At 55.5% G+C, this 13,140-nt stretch overlaps 1 protein-coding gene across 1 annotated transcript; it reads left to right on the forward strand.

Annotated features, from left to right (window-relative positions):
* TTC31 (tetratricopeptide repeat domain 31) lies at positions 1–11,900 on the forward strand. Its single transcript, XM_053402280.1, has 18 exons — positions 1–14; positions 85–131; positions 223–304; positions 2,392–2,630; positions 3,152–3,235; positions 3,351–3,419; positions 3,846–4,019; positions 4,820–4,960; positions 6,193–6,247; positions 6,417–6,507; positions 7,236–7,377; positions 7,471–7,575; positions 8,924–8,993; positions 9,215–9,338; positions 10,182–10,256; positions 10,407–10,509; positions 10,604–10,722; positions 11,074–11,900. The coding sequence occupies exons 3-18, from the start codon at positions 229–231 to the stop codon at positions 11,144–11,146; spliced, it is 1,740 nt and encodes a 579-aa protein (XP_053258255.1). The 5' UTR covers positions 1–14; positions 85–131; positions 223–228; the 3' UTR covers positions 11,147–11,900.
* The last annotated feature ends 1,240 nt before the right edge of the window (positions 11,901–13,140 follow it).

Genomic DNA, 13,140 nt, shown 5'->3' on the forward strand with positions numbered 1-13,140 from the left:
CCCGAGGGAGGCTGGTAGGAGGCGAGGAGGGGGCCGGGCTGGCGGGGCGGGCGGGCCCGGCTCTGACTTTCCCCTTCCCCGCAGGTCCGGCTCCGGGAGACGCCCGGGACCCCCTCGAGCAGGGCTGGCAGGTGCGGGGGCAGGAAGCGGGGGGGGGAGGGAGGGAAGGGAGCCCCCCGCCCCGCCGCCGCCGCCGCCGCTCACGCCCCCTTCTCCCCCCAGCACGTGATGGCGCAGCGGGTGGCGGATCACATGCCCTTCATCCTCCACGAAGCCAACGCGGAGGCGGGATTGCTTTGCGCAGGTGAGGCGGGGGGGGGGTGCCCCACTCCAGGGCCGCAGGTGGGCCTGCTGGGACGGGGGGGGGGGGCGCACGTGCAAACGTGTAGCAGCAGCGTTTCATTTGTATGCCGCCTTCCCATAGTTGAATACAGTGGTACCTCGGGTTAAGTACTTAATTCGTACTATTAAGCACTATTTCCGGGTTAGCAGAGTCTGTAACCTGAAGCGTATGTAACCCGAGGTACCAATGTAATTCTTATTATTACAGACTCCACTAACCCAGAAATAGTACCTTAGGTTAAGAACTTTGCTTCAGGATGAGAACAGAAATCGTGCTCCAGTGGTGCGGCGGCAGCAGGAGGCCCCACTAGTTAAAGTGGTGCTTCAGGTTAAGAACAGTTTCAGGTTAAGAACGGACCTCCAGAATGAATTAAGTACTTAACCCAAGGTACCACTGTAGTACTTATACGATGTGGTCTAAACCACTGAGTCTCTTGGGCTTTACAAGGTCGGAAGTTCAAATCCCCGCGACGGGGTGAGCTCCCCTTTCTCGGTCCCTGCTCCTGCCAACCTAGCAGTTCGAAAGCACGTCAAGTGCAAGTAGATCAATAGGTACCACTCCGGCGGGAAGGTAAACGGTGTTTCCGTGCGCTGCTCTGGTTCGCCAGAAGCGGCTTAGTCCTGCTGGCCACATGACCCAGAAGCTGTACGCCGGCTCCCTCGGCTAGTAAAGTAAGATGAGCACGCATCCCAGAGTCGTCCGCAACTGGACCTAACACTCAGGGGTACCTCTTATACCCTGCCCTTCTGACTGGGTTTCCCCAGCCACTCTGGGCGGCTTCCAACAAGAGATTAAAAATACATTAAAACATGAGCCATTAAAAATTTCCCTAAACAGGGCTGCCTTCAGGTGTCTTCTAAACATCAGGTGGTTGTTTATCTCCTTGACGTCTGCTGGGAGCGCGTTCCACAGGGTGGGTGCCACTACTGAGAAGACCCTCTGCCTGGTCCCCTGTAGCCTCACTTCTTGCAGCAAGGGAACCACCAGAAGGCCCTTGGAGCTGGACCTCTGTGTCTGGACAGAACGTTGGGGGTGGAGATGCTCCTTCAGGTGTCCTGGGCCAGTTCCTACCAACTCATGTGTCAGTTGAAACCATGCTCAAGGCGGCTTACAACATGGCAAGGTTTACACAATCACAAACGTAACAAAAGTCACAAAGGATAAATAAAACACATCGAAAAGTACACGATTAAATGGAAACAATTTCCACATAAATCATAAGATCCGAAACCAAGGATGCAACAATAAGAGCAATAAGAGCAACAACCTCTCCCAACCCCCAGTAAACAATACCCCTAGATGTGTATACAGGGGTTCCCGCACTGCAGGGGGTTGGGCTAGATGACCCCTGGGAGTCCCTTCCAACTCTACAGTTCTCGGATTCTAGGATATACACACAGATATTGCATGGAGGCAAATGGTGTGAGTTTCTGAGTCCTGTAGGCACTGTCAAGGGAGCACATCAAAGCAAATGACAAACGCCCCTTGCAAACCATGGGAGCTCTCTTGACGGCTCATAGGGTGGGTTTGCCCATGGAAGCTCTATGACCCTGAGCACCAGTATCTGGGACTCACAAGTGTTGTGCTCAGGTTCCTGCTGGTGTGCTCCCCCTTGGGGCATCTGGTTGGCCCCCCTGAGAGCCCATTGGTCTGACCCCACAGGCTTCGCTTCTGTTGTTATATGTTTTTGCATCAGGATGGCTCTGCTCTGCTGAGACAGGTGCTTGGGGACTGCCCCACAGCTGCCACATTTTGTCCTAGAAGCTCACCAGAGGCCACGGCGAAGCCTATTTCAGGAGTCCTGGCTTCAGACCTGGCCATATCAGCAGAGACCAAATCAGGCTCTTGCCGCTCTAGGCTGGACAAGGGCACAAGAGGGCATGTCTTTGTGTGCCTGCCCTGCCCGCTTCTTTCTCGGCAACGGTGCCCCTTTTCTTTCTCTGCTGGGTATTTCCCCCAGGTCGCGGCCAGGGTGCGTCAGCCGGGTTGCTGTTCCCCCCTGCCTGCTCTCCAGAAGAGCTCACGCGCACTGTGTGGTCTCTCTTCAGACGTGGACAACAGGCCTTGCTGGTTTTGTGCCAATGATGACTACAGTGACGATGACTGGGGGAGCGACGAGGAGGAACTGGAGGAAGAGAGGGCCCAGAATGCCAGCCCAGCCACATTCTGTGGCTTTAAGAAATCCTTCCTTTGCAAGCCTTCTGCCTTTGCCCTGCCAGCATGCAGCAAGAAAGACAGCCCTCTGCTGGGCATTTCTCTGCCCCAGAAGCAGCAGCTCACAGCTGAGGTGAGGCATGCAGCCAGGGCCTGGTCACTCTCCTCCAGCCTTGCCTGCTTCAGAGCAGCTGGTTCTTCCCTTGACTTCCTGCAACCCCATGGCTCTTGCCTCATTCTCTGGATTTCACCCTTAGCTGCCAACTTACTTCTCTGAAAGGAATCTGGGGGGGTTTCCATCCCCTTTCCTTTGCTGTCCTTTCCATCTTTGTTGCCTGCCAGACCAAATAGCACTTCCTGAAAATATTATTATTATTATTATTATTATTATTATTATTATTAATACCCTTCCCATCTGGCTGGGTTTCCCCAGCCACTCTGGGTGGCTCCTAACCAAATATTAAAACACAATACAGTATTAAACATTGAAAACTTCCCTAAACAGGGCTGCTTCCATGAAGCCCATGCTTGAATTCTGTCCTGCCTTTTTGGGGGGAGCCTCAGTGCATGCTGGGACAGGTAAGGACAGCGATGTGTGTCTGTGCACACCTGCTTGACTGTGCTGAAAGGTCTCGCTGTCTTTATCTTTCTCAGGAAGCGGCGAGGAATGCAGCAGAGTTGGTTGCCGAAGAGGAGCGCATCAAGAAGAAGGCGGAGAAGAAGAGGATGAAGAAGAAGGTGATTGCCTCTGTGTGATCCACATGGTGGGGGGGCCTTTGCTGGGGGAGAGGCTGCCCTTGTGCCTCGATGTCCGTCTGTTGGCCCCATTGCGTGTGCTGCTTTCTCTTTCCAGAGGCAGAAGGACCGGAAGAAGCAAGAAAAGCGAGACCAGGAGCTGATGGCCAAGAGCATAGCTGAGGCAGTGAGTGGCCACTGGGGGAGTCTGCACGTTTGCCCATCTGCCACAGGGGATGTACAGCCTTTTCAGAGCGTTGTGTTGCTTGCCGGCAGGTTCAGGTTGCTCAGTTAAAGTGGATTTGCAGCGTCGCACAACCTCCCTGCAGGCAAACTGCCATGAGGGCTCAGGAAGAAACCCTTCTCCTCACCTTGAACCTTCCTGCTGCTTCCAGGCTGGCAAAATGGGCCACAGTTAGCGAAGCTCATTGGCAAGCGAGGGCCTTGTATTTAGCATAGAGCTCCAAAGTCCAAAGGGTTGGCCTGGGCAGAGGTGGGTTGCACTGAGCCCCCAGCTCTCCTGCAGGAAGGGCCTGCTGCAGAAAACCCCTTGGTTTTGCCCTAGAGGCAGGTGGCTCCTTGCTGCCCTCACAGGCTGTGTCTCCTTGTGCAGGATGAGTATTTGAACAGCAGCACCAGTGTGCAAGGTTCTGACTGCCTGGCTGCCATTCCGAGAGCCTTGGGACCGTCCCGTCCCGATTCAGAGGAGAGCTCCACCCAGGACCCCAGTGAGAACATGGCTTCCCCGGGCAGGAGTCCCAGCAGGAGCACAGAGGAGGAAACGGAGGCAAGTGGGACCCATACACTCCCTCTGTGAGGGAGACAGGCTCAGCAAGGGGGGCGAAGGGGAAGAGGGAGCCTGTGGGTTGGGCAGGCAACCTGGTGCCGTCCCTGAAGTTCTCTTCAGCACAGCTGGGGCTTGTCTGCACTTCTTCTTAGTTGCGCACCAGGACAGGCAATTTAGGCGGAAATTCCCTGTGAGAAAGAAGTGTGTACTGTGGGGGTGGAATAATATTTCTTCCCTTGTGTGCAGTGGTCCCAGTATGGCCCAACCTCTAACAGCAGCTATTTTCTTTCTACGTTCTTTGGAAAGAAGAAGCCGGGCAAAACTTGTCTTCTTATAACAACAACAACAATTTTATTATTTATACGCCGCCCATCTGACTGGGTTGCTCTGGCCACTCTGAGTGGCTCCCAACAAAATAATTAAAACACAATAAAACACCAAATGTTAAAATACATGGCTGCCTTCAGATGTCTTCTAGAAGTCAAAGAGTTCTGTATTTCCTTGACATCTGATGGGAAGGTGTTCTGCCCGATTCCCTGTAACCTCCCTGTTCTGCGTCTTGGCTTGATGCAGGCTGCGTACGGAGGGTCAGGAGGCAGAGAGAGGCTGCTTTCATTTGTGGCTTTGCCTATCCCTGCCCCATGGAACAGGAAGCAGCCTTTCCATGTGGGTCCTGTTTGGTGCGGGGAGGAGGCATTTGTGACCTGGCTTCTCTTTGGGGAAGTGCTCTTTTTTAGGGAAGGTGTTTGAGAGATTCAGGACGTGGCCAAGAGTCGCTCTTTCTTGTCTCTCACCTGCAGGAGGAGCTTGACCTGACCAGCACTTTCGTATCGAAAGCTCGTCTCAAGGTGGGCTCCAAGCCCCCCCCACTGCCGCTGCCGAGGAAGGAGAAGGCAGCCCAGCCTGACAGGAAGGAGCCAGAGGTGAAAGAGCAGGAGCAGGTGAGGACGGGTTTAAGAGTGGTTGTTTTTCATAGAATCCTAGACTTGGAAGGGATCCCCAAGGGTCATCTAGCCCAACCCCCGCAGTGCCAGGAACTCAGCTAAAGAATCCCTGACAGGTGGCCATCTAACTGTAGTTTGAAAGCCTCCAGCAAAAGAGAGTCATCCACCTTCTAGTCCAAACCCCTGCAATGCAGTAATTTCCAACATTTGGTTGGGGTCTCCTTTATTGTCATTTGAATCCATTGGTTTGGGTCCTGCCCTCTGGAGCAGCAGAAAGCAAGCTTGCTTCATTGACGCTAATGGACTTGACTTACTTGGGTTGGGTTGATTAATTGCACTGGCTCCTGGAAGAGTATAGGGTCAGGTTCAAGGTGCTGGTCTTGACCTTTAAAACCCTTTGTGGCTTAGGGCCTTCGTATTTACGGGACCGACTCTCCTGGTCTGCCCCACAGAGGACCTTAAGGTCCATGAATAACCATATTTTAGAGGTCCCAGGCCCTAAGGAAGCCAGAGTATCCTCCACTAGGCCAGGGCTTTCTCAGTGATGGCTCCGACCTGGTGGAATGCACTGTCTCATGAGACCAGGGCCCTTCAGGATTTAACCTCCTTCCGCTGGGCCTGTAAGACAGAGCTATTCCGCCTCGCCTTTAATTTGAATTCAGCCTGATCTTTTATTTCCCTTCTCTTCCCTCCCCCTCCCCTTTTTATGAAGATCACCCGTTCTGAGACCCCACAGCTAATTCTCCCCTGGCCTCCTCGCTGGCCCAAGTAGGACCAATTCAGCCAGCTAGCCCTGGGGATTATCTAATGCTTATTAGAGGGATTTCCCCTAAATTGATTTCTGAACTTTGAATTTTATTGCTATTCATGTTTTTATACTGTATTTTATGCTGCTTTTACAACTAAGTGTTTTAAATTGGTTGTTAGCTGCCCTGAGCCCGGTTTTTAAACCGGGAAGGGCGGGGTATAATTAAAAAATTATTATTATTATTTATTATTAGATCTGCTCTAACTTAAGTTGAACACGGCCCATTGCTCTCTGTCCCCTAAGCTGTGCAAATTAGGAATCCTCGTCACTTGTGGGCACTTCTGATTAGAATTCTGGTTCTGTAGAAGATTCAGAACAGGGCAGGTGGGGGAATCGTGGCTGTGGTTTTTTGGCCACTGATCACAGTCTTCCTCTCGAGGAGAATTACAGGAGCCCCTGACCCCATTTCTGCTTCTTCCAGGTTCCGAAGGCTGGGCTCCAGATGACTCCGGTGGAGCAGAGCATGGTGCTGGCAGGTGTGTGTTTGCCCGGGAGTGCTGTCAGTCTGCCCCCGCCTCCCTTTTCAGAGGTGCTGAGCAGGAGCGCTTAGCCTTCAGAGGGCAAAGCCTTGGACCCGGGTCCTCAGCAAGCTCCCTTCCATTCCGGTGATGGCCTTTTCTTCTTGCTTCTTGCATGACCTTAAAGATTGCGGCAACGAGACTGCCAAGCAGGGGGGCTACCAGGAGGCCGTGCTCCTCTTCACAGAAGCCGTCAAGCTCAACCCGCGGGAATACAGGTGAGCCCCGGGGCGGGGTGAGGTCCCCTCCCTTGAGCATGGCTGGGGGAGCTGTGCCAGAGTCCTCTGCCCTTCCGTACAGCGGGAGGGGGGTGTCTGGGGGAGCCTCTGGGGATCTGGCAGGATCAGGTGCAGGATCTGGAAAACCACTTCCCTGGAGTCTCCCCAGGACCATTAAGCTGGCTGAGAAGAAAGCTGCCCCGAGCCCTGGGACCGCCCACTACGTGACTCCAGGTAAGGCTGTAGCTCCGTGGTGGGACAGGTGTTCCGTGTGCAGAAGGTTCTGTGTTCAAACTGCGGCGTCTCAAAGCAGGGCTTGTGGAAGGCCCTTCTCTGAATCCCTGGACAGCTATGGCGGATTGCGACAGATGGAACAGTGAGCAGACCCTGAATAAGGATCAAGCCGCTGTTTCATCTAGCCCACGGCCATCCAGATGCCTGCTGGAAGCAGGATTCACACCCAAGAGCAACTCTTCCTTCCTTCGGTTTCCAGCAGCTGATTTTCAGAGGCATTGCAGCCTCCGCCTGCGGAGGAGGAGCCTAGCTGTCGTTGCCGCTGGCCCTCGATCGCTCTCCTCCAACCTTTTGTCTTGTCAAAGCAACCCAAGTTGGTGGTTTTTCCTGCCTCCTGCGTGAGCCAGTTCCTGCTTAAAGGAGGAATTCCTTTTTTCCAGCGTTCGGCTTACTTTGATGCCCACAAATTCACCCTCTCCCTCCCCTTCCGCCAGGTTCTTTGGGAATCGCTCCTTCTGCTACGAGAGGCTGCAGTGCTACGCGGAGGCTCTGCGGGACGCCCAGGTGGCCCTCAGCCTGCACCCCGGCTGGCCCAAAGGCCTCTTCCGCAAGGGCAAGGCCCTCATGGGCCTCAAGGTAGGGGTGAAAGGGGTGGGGCAAGGCTGGGAGGGTAGCCTCCTGCGTCCCCGGTGAGGCTGGATAGCGACCTTTCTTCTTCCCTCCCACCAGCGTTACGCAGAGGCCGTGAGGACCTTTGAGGAGCTCCTGCACTTTGACGGCTTCCGTGGAGACGCCGCCGTCCAGCTGGAGAAGTGCCGGGTTCAGCTTCTGCTGGTGAGCTGAGCTGGAGGCCAAGTCCTCCATGCCCTTAAGGAGAGGGCACACAGGGCTGCAGCCTGGCTTGGGGCCGCCAGGATCCAGGAGGGCAGCTCAGCAGGGATAGTTTGCACGGGTCAGGGCATCTGTGGGATTCGGGCGAAGGAAGCCACCTGAGAAAGAAGGGGCTCTCAGTAGGGTGGAGAGCAGCGCTAGGCAGGTTCTGCTACTGGCATGGGCCCCATTGTGACACTGGAGATTTATGGACACCAGGAAGAACTTTCTGAGGGTAAGAGCTGTTTGACAGTGGAAGGGTCTCCCTTGGAAGTTGTGGACTCCCCTTTCTTGGAGGAATCTCAGCTAGAGATTCCTACATTGGAGAGGATTGAATGAGATGACTCAGGATCCCTTCCAGCTCTGCCATGCTATGGTTTTATCTACATGGCGCCTAGGGAACAACTTGCACCATAATATCAGCAAGACAAAGGAGATGGTGTTGGACTTTCGGAGGAAGAGAGGAGAACTAGCCCCGCTGTGTGGAGAGAGTCTCTTCCTTTAAATTCCTAGGAGTTTCATCTCAGTGAAGACCTTACTTGGAAAATCAATACAACCCAGGTGGTTAAGAAAGCCCAACAGAGACTCCATCTCCTCAGAGTATTGGGGAAGAATGATGTCAATCAACATTTGATGACCTCCTTCTACCTGTCCACAATAGAAAGTGTCCTTTCATACTGGATCACGGTGTGGGACGCTGGTTTGACATCAACTGATAGGAAGTGCCTACAGAGGGTGGTGAATACAACACAAGATATTATGGGCTGTCCCGTAAATCCACTGGATGAAATAGCGGAAGAACGTTGCCTCAGGAGAGTGAGGAAAATTCTCAGGGATGATTCACACCCTGGCCGGCACTTTCTTGATCTCCTGCCCTCGGGCAGAAGATATAGAAGCAGGATTAGTCGCACCAACAGGGTAAAGAACAGCTACTATCCTGGGCTGCTGAATGAAAAGATAACAACAGGGCAACTGACTTTCAGGTTTGGTGGGTGTGCGTCAGTAAACGAGGGCAATTAAGACTAAGAGAGCTGAGTGGGGGGTGCTCGTGTGATCTCACTCTATACAAGTTGTACAAGTGACAATTAAGTATTTCAATTTCAATTTTGTTAATCACCAAAATATCAAAACACGGTAGGTAGCGGGTGTAACGCTAATGCCACACAACAAATGAAACCGATCTGTAGAAAACACAACTTGAAAAGTAGAGACAATGCATGTATTTTTGTAAACTAAGAAATCTTTAATACAAATACATTTTAAAAAAACAAACACTGTAGCTTACAAATAAACGGTATTTTTCTTTGGATAGGAGAACGGTTTTGGCTCCTACCCTCCCGAGTGCAACGTCCGTGGCAGAGAATCCTCCTTGCCCCCGGCTGGTAAGAGGGCTCTCAGTGGGGCAGCTCCTTCAGTCCACATGTGGCAGAAACCCGGCGGCGATTGTGGGAGCCGCCAGGGGCAGGGATCGCAAGCAGCCCATGGGCAGGCAGCCCCCAGCGCGTGAGGGGTGGGGCGTTGAGCCTGCTGGTCCTAATGCATTGCTCCCTCCTCCTCCTCCTCTCTTCCTCCCCCCCTCTCCTCCCGCTTCCTTCCTGGCAAGGTGAGCGGCCAGGTGGGCAACCTGTCAGAAGCATCTCCCAGGCCAGAGGGCACCTGGCACCTCTCACCATCACCAGCGCTCAGGGCAAAGGGCTGCTGCCATTAGCTGCGCAGGCCCCCGTCAGGTAAGGCCACGGGGGTGGGGTGGGGGGAGGTCTCAGGGCTGGGGCTGTGAGGCAAGGCTGGGCTTTCACCGAACCCGAGGGCACACTGCTTTCCCCAGAACATTTGTACCCTGTTGGGATACTGGTGGGGAGACGGGGGCATCAGGCAGGCCCCCAGCTGGCTCCGTACCATCTCCGGTCTCCCATGGAACAGCATCAGTCAGTCAGCGACCCGAGCCTCAGATCCAAGAAGGAAAGAGAAAGTGAAACCCAGGCTCCTAGTGGGCTGCTATTCTAGGGAGTGTGACCTTGGGAGAAAGAGATAAGCTTAACTCGGCTTCTCTGAAGGCCTAACCCCAAACAGCAGCAACCTTCTGCTTGTTTCCAGGCAGAATGGAAACTTCCAGCTTGTATCACACAGAGAAAGTTCCATAACCACCTTGAATCAAATAGAATAGAAAAGACCTTGACACTTTAAACCAGTACTTTCTGTCCTTCAAAAATGCCAACCCTGACATGAGCTGCAAGGAGTTCCCCTCCTGCTTCAGCCTTGGCCGCTTGCTCAGGCTGCCCAAGGAGGTGGCCAGGGGCCGGGTCCCGGCTGCCTCCTGCCTGGGCAGCGCTTGGCCTTCCTGCTCCTGGCTGCCATGTCCGTTGCCATGTGGGCCAGTGAGCCGGTGGGGAGGAGCCTGGGGGCTCCGCAGGGAGTTGCCCCCAATGGGCTTGGGTGGGGCAGAAGCCTTGGATTTGCGAGCTCCAAGCGAGCTGTGGGTCGGGATGGAGGGAGCTGGGGGGAGTCACAGGCAAGCTGAGCGTCCCCTGGCCCCCCGGCGGCTGTGGGTGACGGGTGTGCTCTTCTCCCAGGGAGAGGTTTCCTGTGTGGGTGGGGAACCTGACACCCGCCATCACCCAGGAGGTCCTGCTGTGCTACTTCCAGCCGTGAGTATGCCCCTCCTTCCGCCCTCCCCTGGCTCCTCGGGGCCTCAGCTGACCCAAACCGGGAAGGGAGCCTTGCTTCCGAAAGCCCCAACTCCTCCATCGCTTGTCGTCCGGCCGGCTTGGCTGACACCGACTCTCCTTGGGCCGCAGGTTTGGGCCCATTGACTCCATCCGCTGCCTCCCGCGAAGGTTCTGCGCCTTCGTCAACTACACCTGCCGGAAAGCGGCCGAGGAAGCCTATGTGGCGTTGCAGGTGAGGAGGTTCCCCCCTTCCTTAAGGGGGGGGGCATTGCTTTCTCCTGCCCCCCAGCTGTGGCCACAAAGGGGCTTTTGTGTTTCCCTCCCAGGGCGTGGAAGTCAGAGGCTGCCACCTCGTCCTGCAGCTGAAGCACCCGGTGCACGCCACTCCTCCCCTTGCCAAGGCACCCGGAAGCACCTGGCAGCAGCAGGCGGCACCTCCGAAGCGGTAGGCAGCAGGTGGGCAGGTGCCTGTTGCAGGGCGGGAAGAGCGGCCAGCTGTTTCAGGCTGCTGTAAGGGAGACGGGTGGATGTTGAGGCCTTCCTGCTGCCTCTCCCCCAGGGCCCCTCTCCCTCTGCGGGGCTTTGGGCACGGAAGGAGGGGTGCAGAAAGGGAGCTGGCAACATGGGCAGGATGCCCTGCCGTCCCCTGATGAATGGAGGGGCTGCAGGAGAGGGGTGGGTGGGCAGGAGGGGCAGGTCTGGGGCTTGCGAGTTTGAAGAGGGGTGCTAGTGGGAGCAGCTTTTCCGATGGACTCCCAGGAAGCAGCAACCCCTCTCCCGGCTCCTCTTCCTCCAGGGAGACTCCTCTGGGACCCCCCGCCTTCCTGAGCTCCTCCTGGCTCCGCTGCCTCGGCCACCTCCCTCAGTGAAACACCTTGGCGGAGAAGTTGCTGTGCTTGCAAGCCGACATCCTGGCTGGGCCCCTTGCGGCTGAAGATGCTGAAGATGTGGGGACAGGCCTGTCGGCTGCACCCTTCCTGCGGGTCGGGGGGGGGACTGGTGGTGGTGGACACAAGCGAGTTGCCTGTGGGAGCCCCCCAGGCACATGGGACTGCTGGGTGGGCTGTGGCCTCCGCCTTCTCCAAGGCTGCCACTGGCCACTTGATCTCCCTCTGTCCTCCCTCTGGCTTCTGATGAGACCAGATGCAGATCAGGGAAACTGAGGCCAAGGACTGGGGCGGTTGGGGCGGGGGCTCTGCCCTCCTGTTGCTCCTGGGAGCCCTCCCTTCTCCAAAGCAGGTATCTGCCCCCACCGTGCGTGGAATGATGCACCTGCAGTAGGGCAGGCAGCTGCCTCTTCAGCCCCCCCCCCAAACTCTACTGCCTCTGTGGGGCCTAAGTCCTCTTCTGCTACGGTTCCTTTTAGCCATGCCCCTCCCTGAACCCTGTGCACTAGGTCCTGGTGAGAAGGGGGAGGGCAGGAAGTTGTCTGTGTGTGGGTCCCCCTGCCTGAGGGTGGGGGCTGGTGTTGCTGGTGGGTGGCCTTGGGGTGCCCCCTCGTTTGTGGGGCCCAGAAGGCAGGAGCGTTCTCCCCCTGCCCTTTTGGTTCTGCTCACTGTGTTCAGGGATCTGTGCCTGCCACGTGGTTTTTACACTATTCACAATAAACTCATTAAAAGCCAACCGGCTCCTTTCGTAAGAGGCGCACTTGTGGGAGAGGGCTGCTCATTCTGCCAGGATCTGAGCCAGATGAGTTCAGGGCTTTGCCGCAAAGGGAGCACGAGCGGCTGGGGGGGTGAGGCCAACCCTGCCCCCCCTGGCACACCTCTCCCCTCTCTCTGGGCTGCTCCCCATCAGTGGAGACCCACTCACTCCATCGTCTCCTGGAGAGACCACAGCTATCAAGCTTCCCTTTTTGTGTGGGAAATTCCCTTATTCCAGCGCTGTTCCCCACTGCCATCTCAGATTGTTAGATATCCCGCAGTCTGTTCCTAGGACAGGTGAGGCTGCTGATCCCTTATTTCCGAAGCTCCTGATCCCTTATTTTCAAATCTGAAAGTTGACAGCTATGGGAGAGACCATGGCCGGGTTTCTGTATGCTTGGGCAAGCTTCCCTCCTCAGCTCCCTTCTCCCCACATGCTGAACATGCTCTGGGGCTCTCCTTGCCACTTCCCCCAAGATCTATCTCTGCTGCCCCAATCCTGGCCTCTCCTCTGGTCCCCACACTGACGCTCCTCCTCCTTCTTTGACCCCATCAGCTTCAAGGGTCTTGTGCTTGGAGCTCTCTCTGGTCTGAAGTTCTGCCCTTCCTTTAATCTCTCCCCCCCCCCGCTACTTCCTCTCCCGATCTTCCTCCCCCTCTGCCAAGGGAGCCTCTCCTTTCCCTTGCCTCTAAGGTTGGCTTAGAATAGAATCATAGAATCATAGAGTTGGAAGAGACCCCAAGGGCCATTGAGTCCAACCCCCTGCCAAGCAGGAAACACCATCAGAGCACTCCTGACATATGGTTGTCAAGCCTCTGCTTAAAGACCTCCAAAGAAGGAGACTCCACCACACTCCTTGGCAGCAAATTCCACTGTCAAACAGCTCTTGCTGTCAGGAAGTTCTTCCTAATGTTTAGGTGGAATCTTCTTCTAACGTATAATATCCCACCATGTAATCTCAAGGTGCCACATGCGGCCCGACCTCCCCATTTTGCTCTCACAACCCCCCTGCAAGGTAGGGCAGCTCATGGTGAGCAGCTTCAAGGCCAAAGGCAGCGGGGGAACGGAACCCGTGTTTCCCATGTCGTTGTCCATTGCCCCAACTCCTGTGCCACGGGGCAAGGACCACAGGGTGCTGGCTCATCCCTTGGCAGAGACTCCTTGCCCCAAACCCTGGAAGTCTGCCGCTGGTCAAATGAGACCAAGTGAGATGCTCAGC

This window comes from Podarcis raffonei, chromosome 9 (assembly GCF_027172205.1).
Source record: "Podarcis raffonei isolate rPodRaf1 chromosome 9, rPodRaf1.pri, whole genome shotgun sequence".
Lineage (NCBI taxonomy): Eukaryota > Metazoa > Chordata > Lepidosauria > Squamata > Lacertidae > Podarcis > Podarcis raffonei.